The following is a 22206-nucleotide window of genomic DNA, read 5'->3' as shown; positions in this document are numbered from 1 at the left end:
TGAACGCGAAACAAAAAAAAATATTGTAATACGTTTTTTTATAATTACTTCCCATCCCTAATTGATTGGGGGGAAAATCATAGCATACCATTATATTGTTTCTTGTGTTTAAAGGATAAACAATATTTTATTTAATTTTAGATTACATTTTATTTTATTAATCGGAGGTTGGATGTGTATAAAAAAAATATATAATATTAATATCAATACAAAGTATCAAATTCAATATGAATAAATTAAAATGAAAGAAATGAAGGTAGGAACCAATGTGCTCGGTGTGAACTCAAACACGGTCAGTAAATAGAGTCGCGCGGCTCTGTCATTGGTCTGCTGTCCAGTAGCCACTAAAGTATGAAGGGAACATGAGGTGTCCTCTAACATCACACTATTGTTATTCACTCATAAGAGAACATCAGAAAAAACAGATTGTACCGAGGAACTCGGTGCACACAAGAAAGGTCGGTTTACGTTTTTACCAGCTTATATTTTTAGGCGTGTGCGCAGTGTGTTTATTTTTCATTGCAATATTAAGAAACAAAAGGCGATTCATACAAGAAGTATAAGCTATCTTTCAAAACAAAAAGGAAATTATGGTTCAATACTTTTACAGAGGAAATGTAAAATAAACTTAATTAAATCTATTGAACGATAATCCTAAAAAAGAGAGAAGAAGAAAAAGAAAAGAAGAGGGCACAAAACATATTAAGGAAGAATATTAAACACGGCACAAATTCTGGATGTTTTCATTGCTTTTTTGTTAACAGAAGTTGAAATTGTATTGTTTGAAAACGTTAAAGTGGGGTTTACTTTTCATATATTTGCATTTATTGATATAACACTTTCCAATAAATAAAAGAAGGCTTATACAAAAACTTGCATTGATTAGATTCTTGTCTTTGACTGTTTGACATAAAACCCAAAAACAATGTGTCTGTATGATAAAGAAAAGTTGCAAAAAACAATCAGAGAGCATCAATATTATTCCAGAAAGACCCAGCAAAAGGACATTCCCAAAACAAATGATCAACATTTTCAGAAGAGGCTTCACAAAAAGAGCTGGAAGTATCAATATCACTTCTAAAAGTACTTAACTGGATACAGTCTTTGAATAATTTTATAGGATATTTCTTTAACTTTATTTGTTAGAGAGAATTTCTGAGGAAGTGACCCAACATACGACCATTTAATGTCATCAAAAAAAAGGTTATTCCAATAAGAAATGGAGGAAGGGATTGAAGTAACAAGGTCCAGTTTTCGATTTTGTAGTTGGATTTATGCGCTGAAAAACAAATAGAACCAACCACAGAGGATTCAGGGTTAGGATAACAAACAGAAGTCGCTGTAGCACTATTATTGTTTCTAAACAGCATACAGATTTCCAAAGAGATGGTCTTGAAAACGATATAAAATTCTTTACTAGATACTGGGAATTGATATCTTGAAATAAAATCACTATCAAACAGCTGGTTTACTAATATTACTTCCATTATTGAACCAGTTTTCAAGAAATACAGATTTCCTCTGCGCAGTATGTTTAGTGCTACGGCAATACTGGCTGTGTCTCAAACCATAACGGGCTGTTTACCAAGACAAGGCACGTCCCAGACAAAAGTATCTAAAGTTGCCCATCTAAACACTGTCCAGATAGGCAGCTCAGTAGGTTTTGAAACGCAGCCATTGTGTTAGCGCTGTCATGTATTCTTTTTGTTGCATTCTTTTATTGTTTGTAGTATTTAATTGTTGTCATATTGATTTTATATTGCATTTCTTATTGTATAAGTTTTATTACTTGTTTTATTCCACTGAAGTTGTCATCCATGCACATCAATGTAAATGCATGAAATGCTTTCCTCTCCAAAGCATCAGCTGTGTTTCTGACACATGATCTGAGCAGGAATGGTGGGATATGATCCAAACGTCCCCGGTTCCGCTCTTTCCCCGGAGGAAGCTGCCCTGGCCGGGTCAGCGGCCGGCATGGTCACCCGAGCCCTCATCAGCCCTCTGGATGTCATCAAAATCAGGTTTCAGGTAAGGCCTTTCCGGCTGTCTTAACTTTCCTTTCACTGAGTCAAAGGGCTGTTGTGTTTCCCAATTGTTATCATGTACATAGTAATGAAGTGAAAACATAAATATTAACACCTTCAACTTAAGCTGGCACAGTAGTGTCTTTCCCTAGGACATCTGATTTGTATAAGCAGCAGCTTCATGCCTAGAACATGAGTCACTTTTTTTCCGGTGGAATTTTAGAACCACTCCCAAATCCACAGATACACTGAGCATGCTCCGTAGGAAAGAAGCTCATTCATCTGCTTTAAACTGGTTATGAATGCACACCAGAAGATGCAGTCCATGGGCTTGAATTAATTTATGTAGTTAGCAACTGACGGACAGGCCTTAAGGTGGCAGTGTGTCACACTTTAAGGCTTTTTAAATCTTCACATTCAATTCTGATTCTGATCATTTTGAGTTTTTTGTGCATTGCTCCCACAGTTGCAGATCGAGCAGGTGTCCTGGAGGAATCGCCAGGGGAAGTACTGGGGTTTATGGCAGGCCACGCGCTGCATTCTGAGCGAAGAAGGACTTCCTGCTTTCTGGAAAGGACACATTCCTGCCCAGCTGCTGTCTGTGTGTTATGGGGCAGTTCAGGTACTTGGAGAGGCATAAAATACAAGCGGATATATCGGCACTTCTGATGTGGCCAGAATCATCTTCCTGTTTAATAGTTAAGCCAAATAAAAAAGTTTTGACCTTAAGTTGTACTTTTTATTTGAAGGGTAATTTTTATTTTTAGGGTAGAAATAAAGATAATCTCTATTCTGCCATGAGCAAAAATATTCTATTCTATTCTGATATGGTTTTGTTTCGCAGAAATAAATATACATTTTGTCCTTAGTGTTATTTTAGTATTATTTAGTTACTATTTTAATATTTATTAATTTACTTTTGTTAATATTTTCTTTCATTAGTTATATTTAGGGCTGTCAAAAGATTAATCGCGATTAATCGCATCCAAAATAAAAGTTTGTGTTTACATAATATATGTGTGTGTACTCTGTTAATTATTATTTATATATAAATACACACACATTCATGTATATATTTAAGAAATATTTGCATGTATATACTGTATATACATTTATATAATCTATAATATATATAAATATAAATATTTTATATATAAAAATAATATTTTTTTCTTAAATATATACATGCTTGTGTGTGTATTTATATATAAATAATAATTAACAGAGTACACACACATATATTATGTAAACACAAACTTTTATTTTGGATGCGATTAATCGCGATTAATCTTTTGACAGCCCTAGTTATATTATATATATTTTATATATATATATATATATATATATATATATATATATATATATATATATATATATATATATATATATATATATATATATATATATATATATATATATATATATATATATATATATATATATATATATATATATATATATATATATATATATATATATATATACATATATATATACATATATATATATTATATATATTTTATATATATATATATATATATATATATATTATATATATATATATATATACATATATATATATTATATATATTTTATATATATATATATATATATATATATATATATATATATATATATATATATATATATATATATATATATATATATATATATAATATATATATATATATAATATATATAATTTTAGTACTTATTTTTCATTTAGTGCCAAGGTAACATTTCTAATTTTCGTTTCAACATTTTAAGTTTTTCATCTAATATTTTATTTCAATTACCTATAGTTACCAATTACTTTTAGTTAACAATAGCAATGCTAATTCTAATAAACGTTATATTCTATTCTGTTCTGCCTTTTTAGGGATAGTTCACCCAAAAATGAAAATTCTGTCATTATTTACTCAACTTCAAGTTGTTCCAAACCTGTATGAATTTCTTTTTTCTGCTGAACACAAAAGAAGATATTTTGAAGAATGTCGGTAACCAAAAAGTTGATGGACCTCATTGACTTTCATAGCATGAAGAAAAAAAAATGTAATGGAAGTCAAAGGGGACCATCAACTATTTGGATACTGACATTCTTCAAAATATCGTTTTTTTTGTGTTCAGCAGTTCATCTTGGGTTGAAAATCCAAAAGCAGCTTTAATAGGGGTAATCCACAATCATAATCCAAATAACAGGCATAGGGTCAAAACCACAAGATCAGTGATCCAGATGATTACAGAGTCAAAACCATGTCACAGAAAGCCAGAAATAACGTTCAGAAAGAACGCAGTGAAAAGCCCTATTCGGACGGTAATTGTTTCTCATGGGGCCGTAAGGTATTTTCATCATTGACAGGGATCAGTCAGTGATTGTATTGCCGTCTGACTCCAGAATGTCAGTGTTTTTCTCCCACCACCCATGTAAAAATCCCCAGCCGAATTACCTACTGTTTTTTTGACAAAGGTCGTGTGGTGATTTAATTGCCGTCCGAATCCACATCTCTGAGTTTTCAAGAATATATCGCTTCAAAATTCATTTTTGACCCCTGCAGAGCACTGTACGGTTGCGCTTCGCTGTAATTTGGATGCATTTAAAGATCTAACCTTTTATTACTGAAATGCTGGCAAGTATTTACAAGAGCAAGATATTTCATCACCGCTCCAAAAATAAAAAGAAGAAAAGCACGTAAACATTTGAAATGGGCCGTTATTACGGCAGCAATTATATATGTTAAAATAACCACAGCATTATGTTCACCTCATGACAATAAGAGGCTGTATTCTGCTCATTTCTATGTGGAATAAAATGACATCCTTTATTTTGAGATAAAATACAAGACAAAAAAACATTTTAACTATAATATGACATTTTATTTACAGCATACGATCATGTTAATGAGCACGTGAGCAGGGCGTTCGCAGGTGCGCAGGATCACAAATCTCGTTCCTCCACTGTGAATAAATCACCATCCGAATGCACAAGTTTTATCTGCAAATGTAATTTTACAGACATCCACGCGAGAAACAATTACCGTCCGAATAGGGCTTAATGCATACAAGACTTTGCAAAGAGTGAGAGAAAACACAGGGCTTATATACACCGACAGTAACAAGCGAATGAAACACGGGTGGATGCAATCACATGACAATGAGTCCAGACAAAGGTTTACAGGAAATGTAGTTCATGATGGAGAGGCAAAGGACTTGGACGGAGTGCCCTCTGAAGGCTAAAATAGGCCCTCTGGGTGGCAGAAAGAAATTCATACAGGTTTGGAACAACTTGAGGGTGAGAAAATTGAATTGAAAAAATAATTGTTCCCTTTAAATTGTAGCAGTAAACCGATTAATATTCAGTTCTGTTCTATCCTATTTGGTGTTTTGGATTGATAGATCAATCATTTGTGGTCACCCTTCACAAAATTGTAGACATCTTGAAACTCACTGTTCCTGTTCGTCTGGTTTCTGTCCTAGTTTGCAACTTTCGAGGCCTTGACAAAGCTGGTCCACAAGAAAACCCCCTTTAACAGCCAGACACCAGGAGTCCATTTCATCTGCGGCGGTTTGTCCGCCTGCTCCGCCACCGTCGCCTGCCAGCCGCTGGATACCCTCCGCACACGCTTCGCTGCCCAGGGCGAACCCAAGGTCAGGGGTCAAACCTCAGGAGCGTGATGTTATGTGCTGCTAAATGCTACTAAATCATGTCACAGTGCATCTTTGCGGAGTTCATTTTTAAAAGGTCATATTATTCCACCCCCTCATGAAGAGAATACATTATAAGTCAGCGCAAAGTGCCTACATTTGACTTTTTGATGAGCTTTAAAGGGTTAGTTCACCCAAAAAGAAAATTCTGTCATTACTTACCCTCATGTCGTTGGACACCCGTAAGACCTCTGTTCATCTTCAGAACACAAATGAAGATATTTTAGTTGAAATCTGATGGCTCTGAAAGGCCTCCATTGGCACAATGCACGGTTCACTCTCAAGACCCTTAAAAGGTACTAAAGACGTCGTTACAAAGTCCATCTCACTACAGTGAGATAATAACGACTTATATAGTGATGACGATTTCAAAACACGGCATTATGAAGCTTCGAAGCGTTATGAATCAGTGAGTCGATTCAGTGGTTTGAATCGCCAAATTTCAGCAGTTTGGCGGTTTGACACGAGATCTGAATCATGATTTGACTCAATGATTCATAACGCTTCGAAGCTTCATGATGCCGTGTTTTGAAATCGTCATCACTATATAAGTCGTTATTGTCTCACTGTAGTGAGATGGACTTTGTAACGACGTCTTTAGTACCTTTTAAGGGTCTTGAGAGTGAACCGTGCCATTGTGCCAATGGAGACCTTTCAGAGCCATCAGATTTCAACTAAAATATCTTCATTTGTGTTCTGAACGGAGGTCTTACGGGTGTCGAACGACATGAGGGTAAGTAATTAATGACAGAATTTTCATTTTTGGTGAACTAACCCTTTAAAGCTACACTGTGTAACTTTTTTAGTTTATTCTTAGCTAAAAACACTTAGTTCTTTCAAAAATATATGTGCTCATTAATGTATATTTACTTCTTTCAAGTAATAAAGTATTCTCGTAAGTTTATAATATGCCATTGAAAATACATACGGGTGAGGGGTTCGAATGCGGGTCGCCATGTTGCCCCTCCATCTTGAAAGTACATCAGCCAAAGAGGGACATACCCGTAAATTCAAGCTTCGCCTTTCGCGTTTTAACACTCGATGGCACCGTCTCGAATGTGGACGAGGTCGAACTGGACGCCATGTTAATCTTGGACTAAATCGGCCACCGTAGGAGTTAAAACGAAATCGGAATTGAGAGGAACAGAAACTAATATTCACTGGATGGTCATATACCTTTTCACCGCTAGATGGGGGGAAAATATCTCACAGTGTAGCTTTAATGAAACACTTCCCATGACTGAAAGGTTTTCTCCTATGTACAGATATATCGCAACCTCAGACATGCCGTCGGCACAATGTTCCGCTCAGAGGGGCCCTTCAGTTTCTACAGGGGCCTCACACCCACGCTTGTGGCTGTGTTTCCATACGCAGGCCTGCAGTTTTTCTTTTATAATATCCTGAAGAAACTTCTAGCGCACCAGGACACCATTTCTAAAGGTCAGATCATTCTTCTTTAACATTTTAGTATTATTTAAATACTATTATGGTAATTATTCATATTTTGAATGAGCTTTTATTTTTATATAGTATTTTTAGTTTGTTTGTTTTTTTTCCGGCTGTGTTTCAAGTACAAGTTAGCAATAACAACAATGATATCTATATAAACCTTGTGCTTTTCTGTCCCGGTTGAAATGTTGCTGTGGCGTTCTGTCTGTTTTAAGGAGGTTTACAAAGTCTCATCAGTGGCAGTTGCGCTGGAGTCGTCAGTAAAACTCTCACATATCCTTTCGACCTGATTAAAAAGAGACTTCAAGTGGGTGGATTTGAAGAGGCCAGGATGCAGTTTGGACAGGTTGGTGGAATGGACTAGTAGTTAAAGATCTGAGCTGCTAATCAAAAGACTGTATGTTTAACAGGGGTTGATCACTGTAGTTCTGCTTGCTAGCATCACTATTACAGTTGATACTATCTAAACCTTAAAGGGATAGTTCACCCAAAAAATGAAAATTAGCCCATGATTTACTCACCCTCAAGTCATCCGAGGTGTATATGACATTCTTCTTTCAGACGAATAAAATCCGAGTTATATTAAAAATGTTCTGGCTAATCCAAGCATTATAATATCAGTAATAGTTGCTCTGTTTTTGAAGTCCATAAAAAATGCATCTGTCCGTCAAATAACGTTCTCCACGCGGCTCTGGGGTGTTAATAAAGGCCTTCTGGCCTTGGCGAATAAGGTCAAGATACCGGTGCGATCATAGATATATACATAGATTCCTCAGGATCGGTCGAATGAGGCATCTACGTATATATATCTTTGATCGCGCTAGTATTTTGACCTTATTCGCTGGAAGTTATGGCGCTGGGAATACTAGATGACATTCGTCTGATAAGAGGTAAAAAAAATAACACAAATACTGTTCGGTTTCTTGAAGACACAGATGGTTTCGTGTCTTAAGACATCAATGTGTAGCCACGAGCCGCATGGTTTAATAAGGGTTTGTCTGTCTATGTGTTTTTACTCTCATTGCTCTCATACTCTAAAATATCCCCATTGACATGCTTTATACGACTATCACACTGCAACGGTTGGAGTTAAAAATCTTCATTTGTGTTCTACTGAAGAAACAAAGACACCTACACCTTGGATGCCCTGGGGGTGAGCAGATAAACATAAACATTTCCTTTTTGGGTGAACTATCCCTTTAAAGGTGCACAGTGTAAATTTTTGCGGCATCTAGTGGTGAGTTTGCAAATTGCAACCACTCACCTCTCTCTTGAAGCACATAGAGAAGCTACGGTGGCCGACACAGGACAAATATGTCGCCGTCTGAGACAGCAGAGAGTAGCTAGCGCTCTGTAGAGCAGTTTGTCTCTTTAGGGCTACTGTAGAAACATGGCAGCGCAAAGTGGCGACTTCACTATAAGGAGAAGGTGTATGTAGATAGAAATGGCTCATTCTAAGGTGATAAAAACATAACGGTTCATTATGCAAGGTCTGAAAACATAGTTATGTATATTTTATTGCATTTCTGTCAATAGATCCTCCTAAATACTACACACTGCACCTTTAAGTATTAAACATGTGTTGTTTTATGTAGATTTTAGACCTTTCTGAGCTGAATACTGTTCAATAATATCAATAAAAAGTTTGGGGTCAGTAAGTAAACATTTTTGTTTTATTTAGCATATATGCATCAAACTGATCAAAAGTGACAGTAAAGACATTTGTTAGAACAGATTTCTATTTCAAATAAATGCTGTTCTTTTGAACTTTCTGTTTATCAACCTCTTAACTGTCAGCGTCCTGCTGGCGGGACACCTGGCACTATTTTTTTGATCGCCTTTTTTTTCGTATCATATATTTTAGTAATTATCATAAATTAGGTATCATTCGAAAGCTTACGAACTCAAAATTCATCCCGTGAAAACCGTTTTGAAATTGGATGTTGCATTACCATGGAAATGGTTCTTTAAATTCCTTTAGCAGGCTCCTCCCCTAGTGGGCGGTGTCATGTATCATATTACAATATTTATTTTAACTACTTTATAATCAAAATCTTTTCTAATCTTGACAAAACACATATCGTCGGAAAGGTCTGAGTCTCAAGGTTCCATATTTGGTGACCGTTTTGTGATGGAAGTTACATTTGGACAGAAAATTACAGGAAAATGCATCAAAAAAACAATTAATGGAATTTAAATGACACCCGGTGGCTATTTTTGGTATTGCGCCTAAATAAAATCTCATGGGAACTTCGATTTTTGTGATATCAACTTCGAATTTAGAACACACTTTGGTTAGACATATGGCTTTGATTTTATAGTAATTTTAGATTAAAACATTTTTGTAAAATATATATTTTATATAAAATACAAAATATTTAGTACAGTATTTTTTATTTACAGTAAATTTAAAGGTATATATCCCAAAGCATTCTTGAATAACAGCCCTTTAAGTTTGGATAGTGCATTTTCATGTGTAATCTCAAAAAGGGGGGTGACAGTTAAAAGAATCCTTTAAAAAAATGTCCCGTTTCCACAAAAATATTAAGTGTTTTCAACATTTAATAATAATCAGACATGTTTCTTGAGCATTAAATCATCATATGAGAATGATTTCTGAAGGATCATGTGACACTGAAGACTGGAGTAATGGTGCTGAAAATTCAGCTTTGATCACAGGAATAAAATACATTTTACAACATATTCACACAGAAAACAGTTCTTTTGAATTGTAATAATATTTCACAATATGACAGTTTTTGTTGTTTTTTTTGGTCAAATAAATACAGACTTCTTTCTAAATTAAAAATCTATTTTAAAAATGAATAATTATTTCTTGTATTTTCTGTGAAGGTGCGGACATATCATGGGTTTGTAGACTGTCTGGTGAGGATCGGCAGAGACGAAGGGCCCCGGGGTTACTTTAAGGGACTCTCCCCTAGTCTCGTGAAGGCCGCTGTATCCACAGGCTTCACCTTCTTCTGGTACGAGTTCTTCATCAATGCTATTGTGAGCCTCAAAAGCAGTTAGTGAGTACGCGTACAGTCCTCCTTGACAGACACTTTAGATCATCAGATCTGATGGATGTGAAGAGGGACAAGGAGCTGTTTTATCACACCAGAAAGATATTTTTGCTCTACTAAAAACTGAAATGTTCTCCATTTAACGGTGCGCTCTTGTCCATCTCGACTAGAGACTTGAAAACCATTGTTACATATTAAGATTTTAAGTTTTGTCATTATGTCTGTGTGTTTTGTTTGCACTCTGCATGCGGGTCTATTTTATTGTTTTCATACATAACACTGGAAATCTAAATGTTCAACTTTAGTCTTTTTTCTGTTTTGCATTTCGAAACATTTAAACCATTTACCCAGTATGGTGCATCAAATATTCAATCATCTGGTTTATACAAATAGTTTCTTTTCATTTGTTTTATGTCACTGTTAAGGTTTTTTTAAATGGTGAATGGTCAAAATGTTTTATGGATGAAGGTTGTTTGGAACCGTTTGAGCCGCCATGTTTCCTCTGGCTTAAGCCCATATTTATATATTTTTATTGTTGGCCTTCCTTTCTGACACTGTAGTTATACTTTACATCTGTCTATGCATGTATAAAAGCACATATTTATCAACATTTGGGGAAAACAAATGGGTAAAGCAACTATTTTTTTAATAAAAAGTATTTCATTCTGATTCTTTTTGTATGCTGTACTACTTTTATTGAGTTATTTTTGGAGAAAAAATTATTGCAAAGAATGTTTTCTCATTATTTGATAATCTTTAGTTATATATTCAGATTTTTGGTAATGGATAATAGTAAACTGCCCAAAAAACATGCGTGTGCATTAGCAAAGCATTACATCAACTTAAATTACATTATTACATGAACAAATAAAGCACTCACATACACTGTAAAACTATACATTTTGATTTGAATTATGTATCTTTCAGATTAAATCAGCAGGGTAAACCATAACCATTTCTTCATATTTTAATGACACTGCTGTGACTTGATCCAAACTGAAAACACAGCAACGAAATCTCATAAACATCTCTGACTATTTCTCACATCATACAACCCTTTTGGCTTTCTGTGAGAATCTGCAACAATAGATTTAAAAACCTGGTTACAAAAATAAAAAAAACTCTACTAAGTTATATAGCCTGGAGTGATATCATTTGGAGGCTTGGCTATATAATAATTAACCCATGAAACATATTTCACTATGAAGAAATAGCCATGTTGTATGGCTGTCTGGGAATTAATAACTCATCTATACTAAACTTCTGGACTGTGGGAATTACTTATTAAGGGTGCGGCCACATTTACACTTGTATGGGGAAATTGCGTGGGAGAAATGCAGTCATCTCGTTTCGCGTGATTTGGGATTTAGTATTAAGTAAAACATTAGACATGTATATGATTCAAGTTTTTTCAACTTTGAACATGCAAATTGACACGTTGACCAATATAAAACCGCTCAGTTTGGAAGTGGCGTATGAATAATCTGTGTTTGATCAAAGTCCCTTTCAACGAAAGTCTGTTCCCTTGCAACGCCTCCGGATAGCTATAAGGCATCCAAGACAAGTCCTCTCTATTTGAATGAGGGAATCCTGAAATCTCAAAAACTGCGCACCGAACTCACAAGTCAATTACATATTTCAAATCAGCAACAAAATCTGACATGAACTGTCCCATAAATGTTGTTTCTTATACTCGAATAGCGTTAAAAAGCTTATTTTTCCGGCTAGACCAGCCAATGCACATGTGCAGTCCTAAGCGCAAGTCTCTGGCTGAATCCGAAATCGCCCCCTAAACCCTCAATCACTATTCCCTACTTTAGTCCACTGATACAGTTCACTTGAAGGAGTGAATGAAAACAAGTGAGCGAATTCGGACAGGCGCTGTGTGTCCATCGGCTGTACATTCGTTATTGCGGTGCAAAGTGGGATAGAATGAGTGCACTCGATAACGTCCACTATGGTTTCAGACACCACTACAAATGGCTGTTCCCTCAAATAGTGCCCTATTTAAGGCATAGGGGGCGATTTCGGATTCAGACCCGTTTTTTTTTTTTTTTTTGAATGGCTGCTGCAGTGACGTAATGACGTTAACCAATCCGAAATTGGCTCTTTTATTTAGAAGGCGGGACATATTCCGCCATATTGCTTGCTGAAGTTTCTTTCATTCATTAAAATAGGAGTGAAACATATCTAGTCTTTGGCTTCCCAGCAAATATTTGGCATTTAATGGCCTTTGAAAAGGCGTCCCTCCAACATGTCCCGTCATGGTTGAAAGAAAGTTCCCAAATGAAAGTTGAACGTAATGCATTTTAATGTTCTGTCATATTTTTACAGATTCATGACGCCCTACCGCGGGCTAGTTTTGGCCAGGGACACGGCGGACCAATGTTTGCTGTGTTAATGCATCGGTACACTATTGAAAATGGACAATGGACATCCCTCACCCGTGAAATTTCGCCTAAGTTTGGCTAATATGTGACCACTCCTTTGTTATACAGTGAATTCAGGATAATTGGGACATTAGTCATCCAGAGGCTCCACGCCCATTAAAACCTCAGATTTAGCCAAATGGATTTGAATGCAGCTTCCAAAAGACAAAAAAACATATAACTTTTACATTTGATAATTAACGATTAAGCTTATGATCACACCAGTGTGATTAGAGATTGTTTAGTGCGTCACGTTATCAAGTGCTAAATTCAAATCTGCGTTTGCGGATTTGGGGCTGAGGCAGCCAAAAATTACTTTTACCGATCAACCGATCAGGGTACACGAGGTACTGGAGGACACTAGATATGAAGAACAGCCTTTGATTCACAAAATGTGCTTTCAAATGCAGAGTACATGACGTCCATGCAGTCATCTCAATGGCAAAAAAGTGTCCCAATTTATAGTACATATAATCGCAATGCACATTGGTGGGTTTTTTTTTCATGTGAAACCAAAGCTGAAGCAAAAAGGGTTAACCCTGTTCTTGATGGGTAAAGAACACTATTTTAACCGAGTAGGCCATGTCTCCAATGTATACCAAGAGGTTGATGACGGTCATGAAGGTCACCACCACCAGATCATCCCATGAACAGTGGTTACAGTTGTCAGGACGTGGATTGTCAAATGCATACAGCGGCCAGATAACAACAGCGGTTGTGTACATAGCCACGGCCAGGATGTTGAAGGTGATGACCGCCTTGTCGAAAGAAAATGGAAAGACATGCAACAGCCTGGCTATGGTGAGAACAATAATCAGCAATGAAAAAACGAAGCATATGGAGTAGACGGCCACGCACCACTGTGTTCCCGGAAACTTCCTATATTCGCCAGGACTCAAAGACATGAATATGATGCAGGAAATAAAGGTCTCCAGGATCTTGAAGAGACCAGGGACGGTGGTGAGAAAGCCGCTGATTTCACCAGGTTTCTTGTGGACCAACCAGACCTCGGAGGCGTACAGTCCGAAACACAACCAGGACATCGCAGACGCCCCGATCGCCCTGGGCCTGTCGGGCCTGGCGAAGAACGTGGGATAGACGATTGAAATGGTGACCATCATAAGTGTGGCCAGCATAGCAAAGGCCATGGTGAAGTCCTCCCAGGAAATGGGCACTTTGGTGTTCAGGTTGGTGAACTCCAGGACGAGGATGAGGAGCGTCGTGAAACAGCAGAAGCACCAGCAGAACATGCACCAGGCCCAATGGGACAGACTGGAGCTCCTGTCTACGGTGGACGCCGCCAAAGCGAAGCAGATGCATGTCAGAACCACCTCCAGCATCCGCACAATGCCAATGGGCTGAATCAGTGATCGGAAATCCACGTGCAACATGACGAAATCGGGTTTCACAAATCCCAAAGTCTTGACGTTTTGTTCTTTTAGGTTGTCCTTTTCCCAACGCTCGTTACATTCTTCTGAGCTTCTTTGACCAGTTTCATTGTGCCATGAATGTCTAAATCCTTCGTCCTCGTATAGTAAACCTTCAGTTTATTCTGATGTGGCAGCAAACATGCTTCAAGTTGACACTAGACCAGAAACCCTTGATCGAGCTGTTTTGAGCTTATCTCTTTTATGACCCCTTCTCCAGGTTCTCATTGGTCGCTGGTCTGCTGTTGTCCTATGAGCTGATTCCGAACCCTGGACTCTGGTCTAGAGCCGGACCCTTTCTAATCTTTTCCTACGGGTTTCAGTCCCTCCTCAACATATCCTCTGATTTACATATCTTCAACTTACATGACGGTTTCATTTGGGTTATTGTCTTACTTGTCCCGATAACAGTATGATGTAGTGGGTTATATTTAGAGCAAGAATGTTTTACAGATAAAGCAAACAATTGGGCAGGACTCTTTCTTTGTCTACGCCTAGTAAATTAATTTAGTGAGCTTTCTCTTCATTACTTAAGATCTTCATTGATAATGAATCTCCACAACGTAAGAACAATAAATCATGCTTTGGTAAAAATGTGAAATTCTGAAAAAATCATAATTAAGACAACAATTTTAACATATGAGATGCAAATCATAATTAGGAGATATAAAAAGGCACGAAAAGTCAAAATTATTAGATGAAAAGTCAAACATTTCCCTCTTTTTAAAGTCATAACTATGAATTTTATCTCATAAATTCAACTTCTCTCACTGTAAAAAAAAATTCAGGTCTCCAATTGAAAATGTTCTAGTGACCGATCACATCTAAATTTTTCAGTTGGCCAAATTGAATTTCTGTGAATTAAATTGCATCAATTCACAGAAATTAAATTTGGCCAACTGAAAAATTTGGATGTGATCGGTCACTTAGAAAATTTTCAATTGGAGACCTGAATTTTTTTTACAGTGCTTATGATTTACCAAAGCATGATTTTTATGTTACTTGGCAGAAATGGGCTTGATACTCAGAAACATAAGTCTTATCACAGTTGTAGATCATAAAAATATGTTCCACTTACAACCGCAAGGTGTCACACTTCTTAATTTCATTGTGAATATTATTTATCATTTAAACCTCTAAAGAAATCTCTTTTTTGTCAACTGTCTCTATGCGTGTTGCGTTTCAAATGCCAGTTTTTATCGCTATTTTCGTGCTGAAATCCAGGTTGAAATATAATAGTAGATAGATAAAACACCTAAATAAACTCTAAAACTGATTTTGGACTAAGTGTCTGCACAGACAGCAGTCAGCTGGTCATAATGATAATGATGTGACAGTGCTTTTTTTTTTTTTTTTTTTATACATTTTTATGCATTTGGCAGACGCTTTTATCCAAAGCGACTTACATTGCATTCAAGGTACACAATTATAATTACATTATAATACATACATTATAATACAACATATAATACATTATAAATACATTATAATTTCCCTGTTAGCATATTTAAAGCATTAATCTGTAACCTTAACTGTATGCTTAAACTGAAGTGTTTTTGGAGTTTGAAATATAATTATAGGTAAAATGTCATTCATAGATACGGTTATTATTTATTGGTATTTTTTTTAAAAGCTTTTCTTAGCAAGTCTCTCTTGTTCAACTCAACAATACCAGTCAGTCTGGCTATACACATTAACCTTTCTGCTCGATTTCATATGCATTAGTTTGTCAGCTATAGTGCAAAAAAAAATGTCTGTGAAATTCTGTAAAACCATGACATCAAAATTTTGTAAAAAAAACTATAAAAAAAACAATGAAATGGTGCTTTAATAGTAATAAATTCTTCAAAATACTAGTTTTTATTGGGCTTTTAATTTGTTAATGTTTACAGTGACTGTAATTTTTACAAAATTATTCTGGTAACCCAGCTGCCAAATTCTTTTTAATCCTTAATAAAAACGACGGAATTATTTTTACAGTGATATACTCTAAAAAATCCTGGGTTAAAAACAACCCAAGTTGGGTTGAAAATGGACTAACCCACCAATTGGGTTGTTTTAAGCAAACATTTAACCCAATCGCTGGGTTAAACCGACCCATTCACTGTGTTAAAACAACCCAATTCCTTGGTTAAAACAACCCATTCACTGGGTTAACACAACCCAATTGCTGGGTTAGTCCATTTTCAACCCAACTTGGGTTGTTTTTAACCCAGCATTTTTTAGAGTGTAAGGTTTATGCATTGTAGGCCTAATTAGGAAAGGTGTTTATGTCTCGTTCACAGTCACTTTTTTTTGGATTTTCCGCAGCCAGTGTTTATACGCGTGAATCCTAAATAGTTTTGTTCATTCAGGAGATTAAAGTAGCTGCTTGAATGTTCATTCAGCTGAGCTGTATCAAATACCTGAAGTCACAACCGCATTCTAGCATAACGGTAACAATAGCGACAGTGTCAAACATAGCAGTGTCCATAAAACCGTGAAGTTTTATCACGATTGACAGCACGTAAAGAACACCTGACGCGTTATCCAACAGCTGCACTAATTAAACTTCACACACACACATTCTGCAACCGAGACTTGTATATCTAGTAAAATATGGCATAATAGGTCCCATTTAATGAAACATTCACGTGAAACATAAACAGCAAAACAGTAGGCTAGCATATATTTTAGGTGTAGAGAAGGGCTTGATTTATCTGTCGAGAATTGATTGGATGACGTAAACTCATTACATCAATGTTTTTTTTTTCAGTGGATTTTGTTGGTTAATCCAGTCCTGAAACACCACCATGAGGTTTTTTTCACCTCGAGAAGGCCGAAGGTTAAATTCACCCTCCTTAACATCTAAACATCTCTCAATTGTATGCTTTTACCTTTAGTACACTTATCCCGTGTGTTAGCACAAGTTACAGTCAATGTCAATGTTAGGATCAAAGTTTACAATATTATTACAATGATATTGAGCTTTACAACTATGATGCCATAATGATGGAGAGACCAACCGATATGTTTTCTCTCTTTCTTTCACTTTCTTTGGTTTAACTGGCCAGTGTATTTGCAAACACTTATAGCAAAGGAGAATAAGTCTGTGAATCTCATCTGACCACATACAAAACCTTGTGAATTAACATGGGGCAAAGGGGGGATTTGGGAGTTATTTCAAATCTTAGGCCTAATCTTAATCAAATTTAGTGTCATGAAAACTCCCACTGTACACTACCACTTTACTCAAAATGAAGGGGGAAAAAAATCCAGATGTCTTTTTATTATTCCAAAAAGTATGTAGCACATATTAGTATATATTAATTAGGCAAACAGAAAAAAATTTGTGATTATTAGTTACATTTTTTAATCGATTGACAGCTCTAAGTATATATATATATATATATATATATATATATATATATATATATATATATATATATATATATATATATATATATATATATATATATATATATATATATATATATATATATATATATATATATATATATATATATATATATATATACTGTATATATACTTATTTCATTCCTTAGTTGTCAGTTATAATCATCAAAATTAAAAGAAATAAACATTTGAAATATATTATTACAATATGTGTGTAATAAATGAATATAATATACAAGTTTGACTTTTGAATGGAATTAGTGAAATAAATCAACTTTTTGATGATATTCTAATTATATGACCAGCACCGGTATATATATATATATATATATATATATATATATATATATATATATATATATATATATATATATATATATATATATATATATATATATATATATATATATATATATATATATATATATATATATATATATATATATATATATATATATATATATATATATATATATACTCACCTAAAGGATTATTAGGAACACCTGTTCAATTTCTCATTAATGCAATTATCTAATCAACCAATCACATGGCAGTTGCTTCAATGCATTTAGGGCTGTGGTCCTGGTCAAGACAATCTCCTGAACTCCAAACTGAATGTCAGAATGGGAAAGAAAGGTGATTTAAGCAATTTTGAGCGTGGCATGGTTGTTGGTGCCAGACGGGCCGGTCTGAGTATTTCACAATCTGCTCAGTTACTGGGATTTTCACGCACAACCATTTCTAGGGTTTACAAAGAATGGTGTGAAAAGGGAAAAACATCCAGTATGCGGCAGTCCTGTGGGCAAAAATGCCTTGTTGATGCTAGAGGTCAGAGGAGAATGGGCCGACTGATTCAAGCTGATAGAAGAGCAACTTTGTCTGAAATAACCACTCGTTACAACCGAGGTATGCAGCAAAGCATTTGTGAAGCCACAACACGCACAACCTTGAGGCGGATGGGCTACAACAGCAGAAGACCCCACCGGGTACCACTCATCTCCACTACAAATAGGAAAAAGAGGCTACAATTTGCACAAGCTCACCAAAATTGGACAGTTGAAGACTGGAAAAATGTTGCCTGGTCTGATGAGTCTCGATTTCTGTTGAGACATTCAGATGGTAGAGTCAGAATTTGGCGTAAACAGAATGAGAACATGGATCCATCATGCCTTGTTACCACTGTGCAGGCTGGTGGTGGTGGTGTAATGGTGTGGGGGATGTTTTCTTGGCACACTTTAGGCCTCTTAGTGCCAATTGGGCATTGTTTAAATGCCACGGCCTACCTGAGCATTGTTTCTGACCATGTCCATCCCTTTATGACCACCATGTCCCCATCCTCTGATGGCCACTTCCAGCAGGATAATGCACCATGTCACAAAGCTCGAATCATTTCAAATTGGTTTCTTGAACATGACAATGAGTTCACTGAACTAAAATGGCCCCCACAGTCACCAGATCTCAACCCAATAGAGCATCTTTGGGATATGGTGGAACGGGAGCTTCGAGCCCTGGATGTGCATCCCACAAATCTCCATCAACTGCAAGATGCTATCCTATCAATATGGGCCAACATTTCTAAAGAATGCTTTCAGCACCTTGTTGAATCAATGCCACATAGAATTAAGGCAGTTCTGAAGGCGAAAGGGGGTCAAACACAGTATTAGTATGGTGTTCCTAATAATCCTTTAGTTGAGTGTATATAATTCATGTGTAAATGCATTATATAAAAATGTAACATGTTGTTAGTTACTGATAGCAGTGTATACATTCAGAGGTGGACAAAGTACACAACTCTATTACTTGAGTAAAAGTAAAAGTACTACTGGTCAAATATTACTCCGTTACAAGTGAAAGTTCTAAAAACTGATTTTTACTTAAGTAAAAGTACAGAAGTATTTGTTTTTAAAAGTACTTAAGTATTAAAAGTAAATTTCATTTTTTATGTCAATGCATTATTTTATTATTGTTGCATTGTTGTATAAATGCACATTATGCCATCATGTTGGTTTAAGCCAGTCAGTGATGCTCCATCCGACATGCTAGCATACGACTACCTTAAACTCATTTCTTTACATTTAGAGTGTCCGTATAGAGTGTTGTAACTTTAAGTATTGAAATTTTCAATTTCTTGTATAAAAGTTACAAAGCTCTTTACAAAGCTGCTGTCACTTTACGGCTGAATGCATGGACCCTATACTCTGATACGCATCCGATATTCTCCCAACTGTTTACTCTTCTCTTTCTCCCAGACATCTACATTTTTGAAAATTTTATGAGACATGCATCAAAGTGTATGCCAACTAAACTAATCTTTTGAGAAAACTGAAACATACATTTTAAGTATAGCCATGGGTGCACACACTGTGCCGAGGAACCGTCGTCTTCCATTTTGCCATAAACTGATCAGTGTTTAAAAAATGTTGGCAAACTTCACATGACCCTACAAGAGTGATTACTGATAGGCTGTCTGCAAAAAAAAAAAAAAAAAAACACTTTTAAAGAAGACAAAATTCATCCACTGACTTTTAAAGCTGCTACAGAAACGACTTTCGACTTTGAGGACCTTGATAGAAATGTAGTGGAGTAAAAAGTAGGATATTTGTCTTTCAAATGTAGTGAAGTTAAAGTAAAAGTATCCCTAAAAAATAATACTCCAGTAAAGTACAGATACTCAAAAAGTGTACTTAAGTACAGTACTCAAGTAAATGTACTTAGTTACTGTCCACCTCTGTATACATTAATCAGATTAGGCCTACTAACAAAAGGCACTGTTACAAATCAGGTTTTTCAAATAGTCTCAATTATTTAATTTAAAAAATGCATTAGTATCATTAAACTGTCAGTCAGTTTGCTGTATAATCTAATAATATGATAACACAAATCACTGCTTAAAACTGCCTGTATAACAGCTGTACTTCTCATCCAAGCTGATGCCACAATCTGGTTACATTTACATGAATAGATTTTACAATAACAATGTGTCTTACAACCGTTGTGGTTTCCCTAGGCAGGTGAAACGAAGAACACCAGACGCACTGAGTAAACCGTATCCACAATGTAGACGATCAAATTGATGCAAGTCATACAGGTTACAACGATCAGGTTGTCCTTGAATAATGGTGGTGGTGGATTTTTCTCAAAACTGTAGACTGGCCATATCACCACAGCTGTGATGTACATCAAAACCGCCAGTACATTGTACCCCGTCAGAAATTTGTCGAATGGGAAGGGGCATCGAGCCAGCAAGCGTCCGATGGTCAGGATGATGATGAGGAGAGCGATGATGAAGCAGATTGAGTAGACGGCCACGCACCACTGCAGCCCAGCACGACCGCTGTAGGTGGCCGAATCCAGAGAGATGAAGATGATGCAGGCCACGAACACCTCCAGAACCTTCAGTAAGCCTGGCACCGTGGACAGGAACCCGCTGATCTCCCCAGGTTTGGCTCGGGTCAGACTCACCTCCGCCGTGTACAGGCCGAAGCACACCCAGGAAATGACTGTGGCTGCAATCCTGACTGATTTTGCGGAGGGTATGTAGAACTTGGGGTAGATGACTGATGCGGCCAACAGCATAAGCGTGGACAGCATCGCAAAAGCAGTAGTGAAGTCGTCCCAAGAAATGGGCACCTTGGTGTTTAGGCTGGTGAGCTCCAGGATGATGATGAGGAGGGTCATGAAACAGCAGAAGCACCAGGTGAACATGCACCAGGCCCAGAATGAAGAGTTGTCGTGGCCCTCAGAAGCCACCAGGCTGAAGGTGATGAGCATCAGCACAAATTCAAATAGCCTGATTATTCCGACTGGGACGGTCAGAGATTGAGTGTTCAGGGTTACCATGATGATCCTTAAAAGTCAGTTATGTCTTGATTTAGAAATGCGTCAGCCTTCACAATGTTGTCGACAGCTCTCTCATATCTCCATTGAGAATATAATTGATCCTGCTCACCTGCTTAATTCTGCTCTTTTCTCAGCCTAACCGTTGTCCGTGTCAACTCCAGGTTAGTCTTCACATACTAACCTCACCCAGAAGGGAAGCGGTCCAGGGAGGGGCCACATGTTTTTGGCCACATCCTCTGATTACTCATTGCCTTATCAGTAGCACCTCAGCAGACTGGCCCTTGTTTGTAAGTGTCCAGTCAGTGAGACGTTCAAATGAGAAGGATGTGAAGATAAGGAACTGGGTGGACCCTGAAATATCCTCAGGCAATACGATGATAAGCATCTGAATACTAAAGGTGGAGAGAGATTGTGGATAATATAATTACTATACTTCTCACTTGGGAAACAGGGCTAAAGAAGATGGAGAAAAACACTGAAGGTGCAAAGTGAAGGACTTCTGATGCTTCTGTAATCCTTTGTTTGAATTCATTTGTGCTGTCAAATCGATTAATCGCAATTAATCGCATGTAACATAAAAGTTTGAAAACATATTACACCGATCAGGACCACCTTCCTAATATTGTGTTGGTCCCCCTTTTGCTGCCAAAACAGCCCTGACCCGTCGAGGCATGGACTGCAGCCCAATACACAACAAACTGAGATGCTCTGTGTGTTCTGACACCTTTCTATCAGAACCAGCATTAACTTCTTGAGCAATTTGAGCTCCAGTAGCTCGTCTGTTTGATCGGACCACACGGGCCAGCCTTCGCTCACCACGTGCATCAATGAGCCTTGGCCGCCCTTGACCCTGTCGCCGGTTCTCCACTGTTCCTTCCTTGGAGCACTTTTGATAGAGACTGACCCCTGCAGACCG

The 22206-nt window shown here is 36.7% G+C and overlaps 2 protein-coding genes across 2 annotated transcripts; one reads left to right on the top strand and one right to left on the bottom strand.

The window, feature by feature from the left end:
• The first annotated feature begins 295 nt into the window (after positions 1–295).
• Positions 296–10867, top strand: slc25a19 (solute carrier family 25 member 19). Its single transcript, XM_079836129.1, has 7 exons — positions 296–458; positions 1861–2028; positions 2491–2646; positions 5499–5669; positions 6992–7166; positions 7391–7521; positions 10029–10867. The coding sequence occupies exons 2-7, from the start codon at positions 1897–1899 to the stop codon at positions 10203–10205; spliced, it is 942 nt and encodes a 313-aa protein (XP_079692255.1). The 5' UTR covers positions 296–458; positions 1861–1896; the 3' UTR covers positions 10206–10867.
• Positions 10868–11087: 220 nt separating this feature from the next.
• LOC307122827 (uncharacterized protein) lies at positions 11088–21290 on the bottom strand (the record flags this gene model as incomplete). Its single annotated transcript, XM_079811067.1, has 2 exons — positions 11088–14153; positions 20460–21290. 2 exons carry the CDS (start codon positions 21288–21290, stop codon positions 13161–13163), a joined length of 1824 nt encoding a protein of 607 aa, XP_079667193.1. The 3' UTR covers positions 11088–13160.
• Between the last annotated feature and the right edge of the window lie 916 nt (positions 21291–22206).

The sequence above is a fragment of the Gobio gobio genome (genome assembly GCF_949357685.1).
Source record: "Gobio gobio genome assembly, chromosome: 1".
NCBI classification, from domain to species: domain Eukaryota; kingdom Metazoa; phylum Chordata; class Actinopteri; order Cypriniformes; family Gobionidae; genus Gobio; species Gobio gobio.
This window is presented reverse-complemented; position numbering and strand designations above follow the sequence as displayed.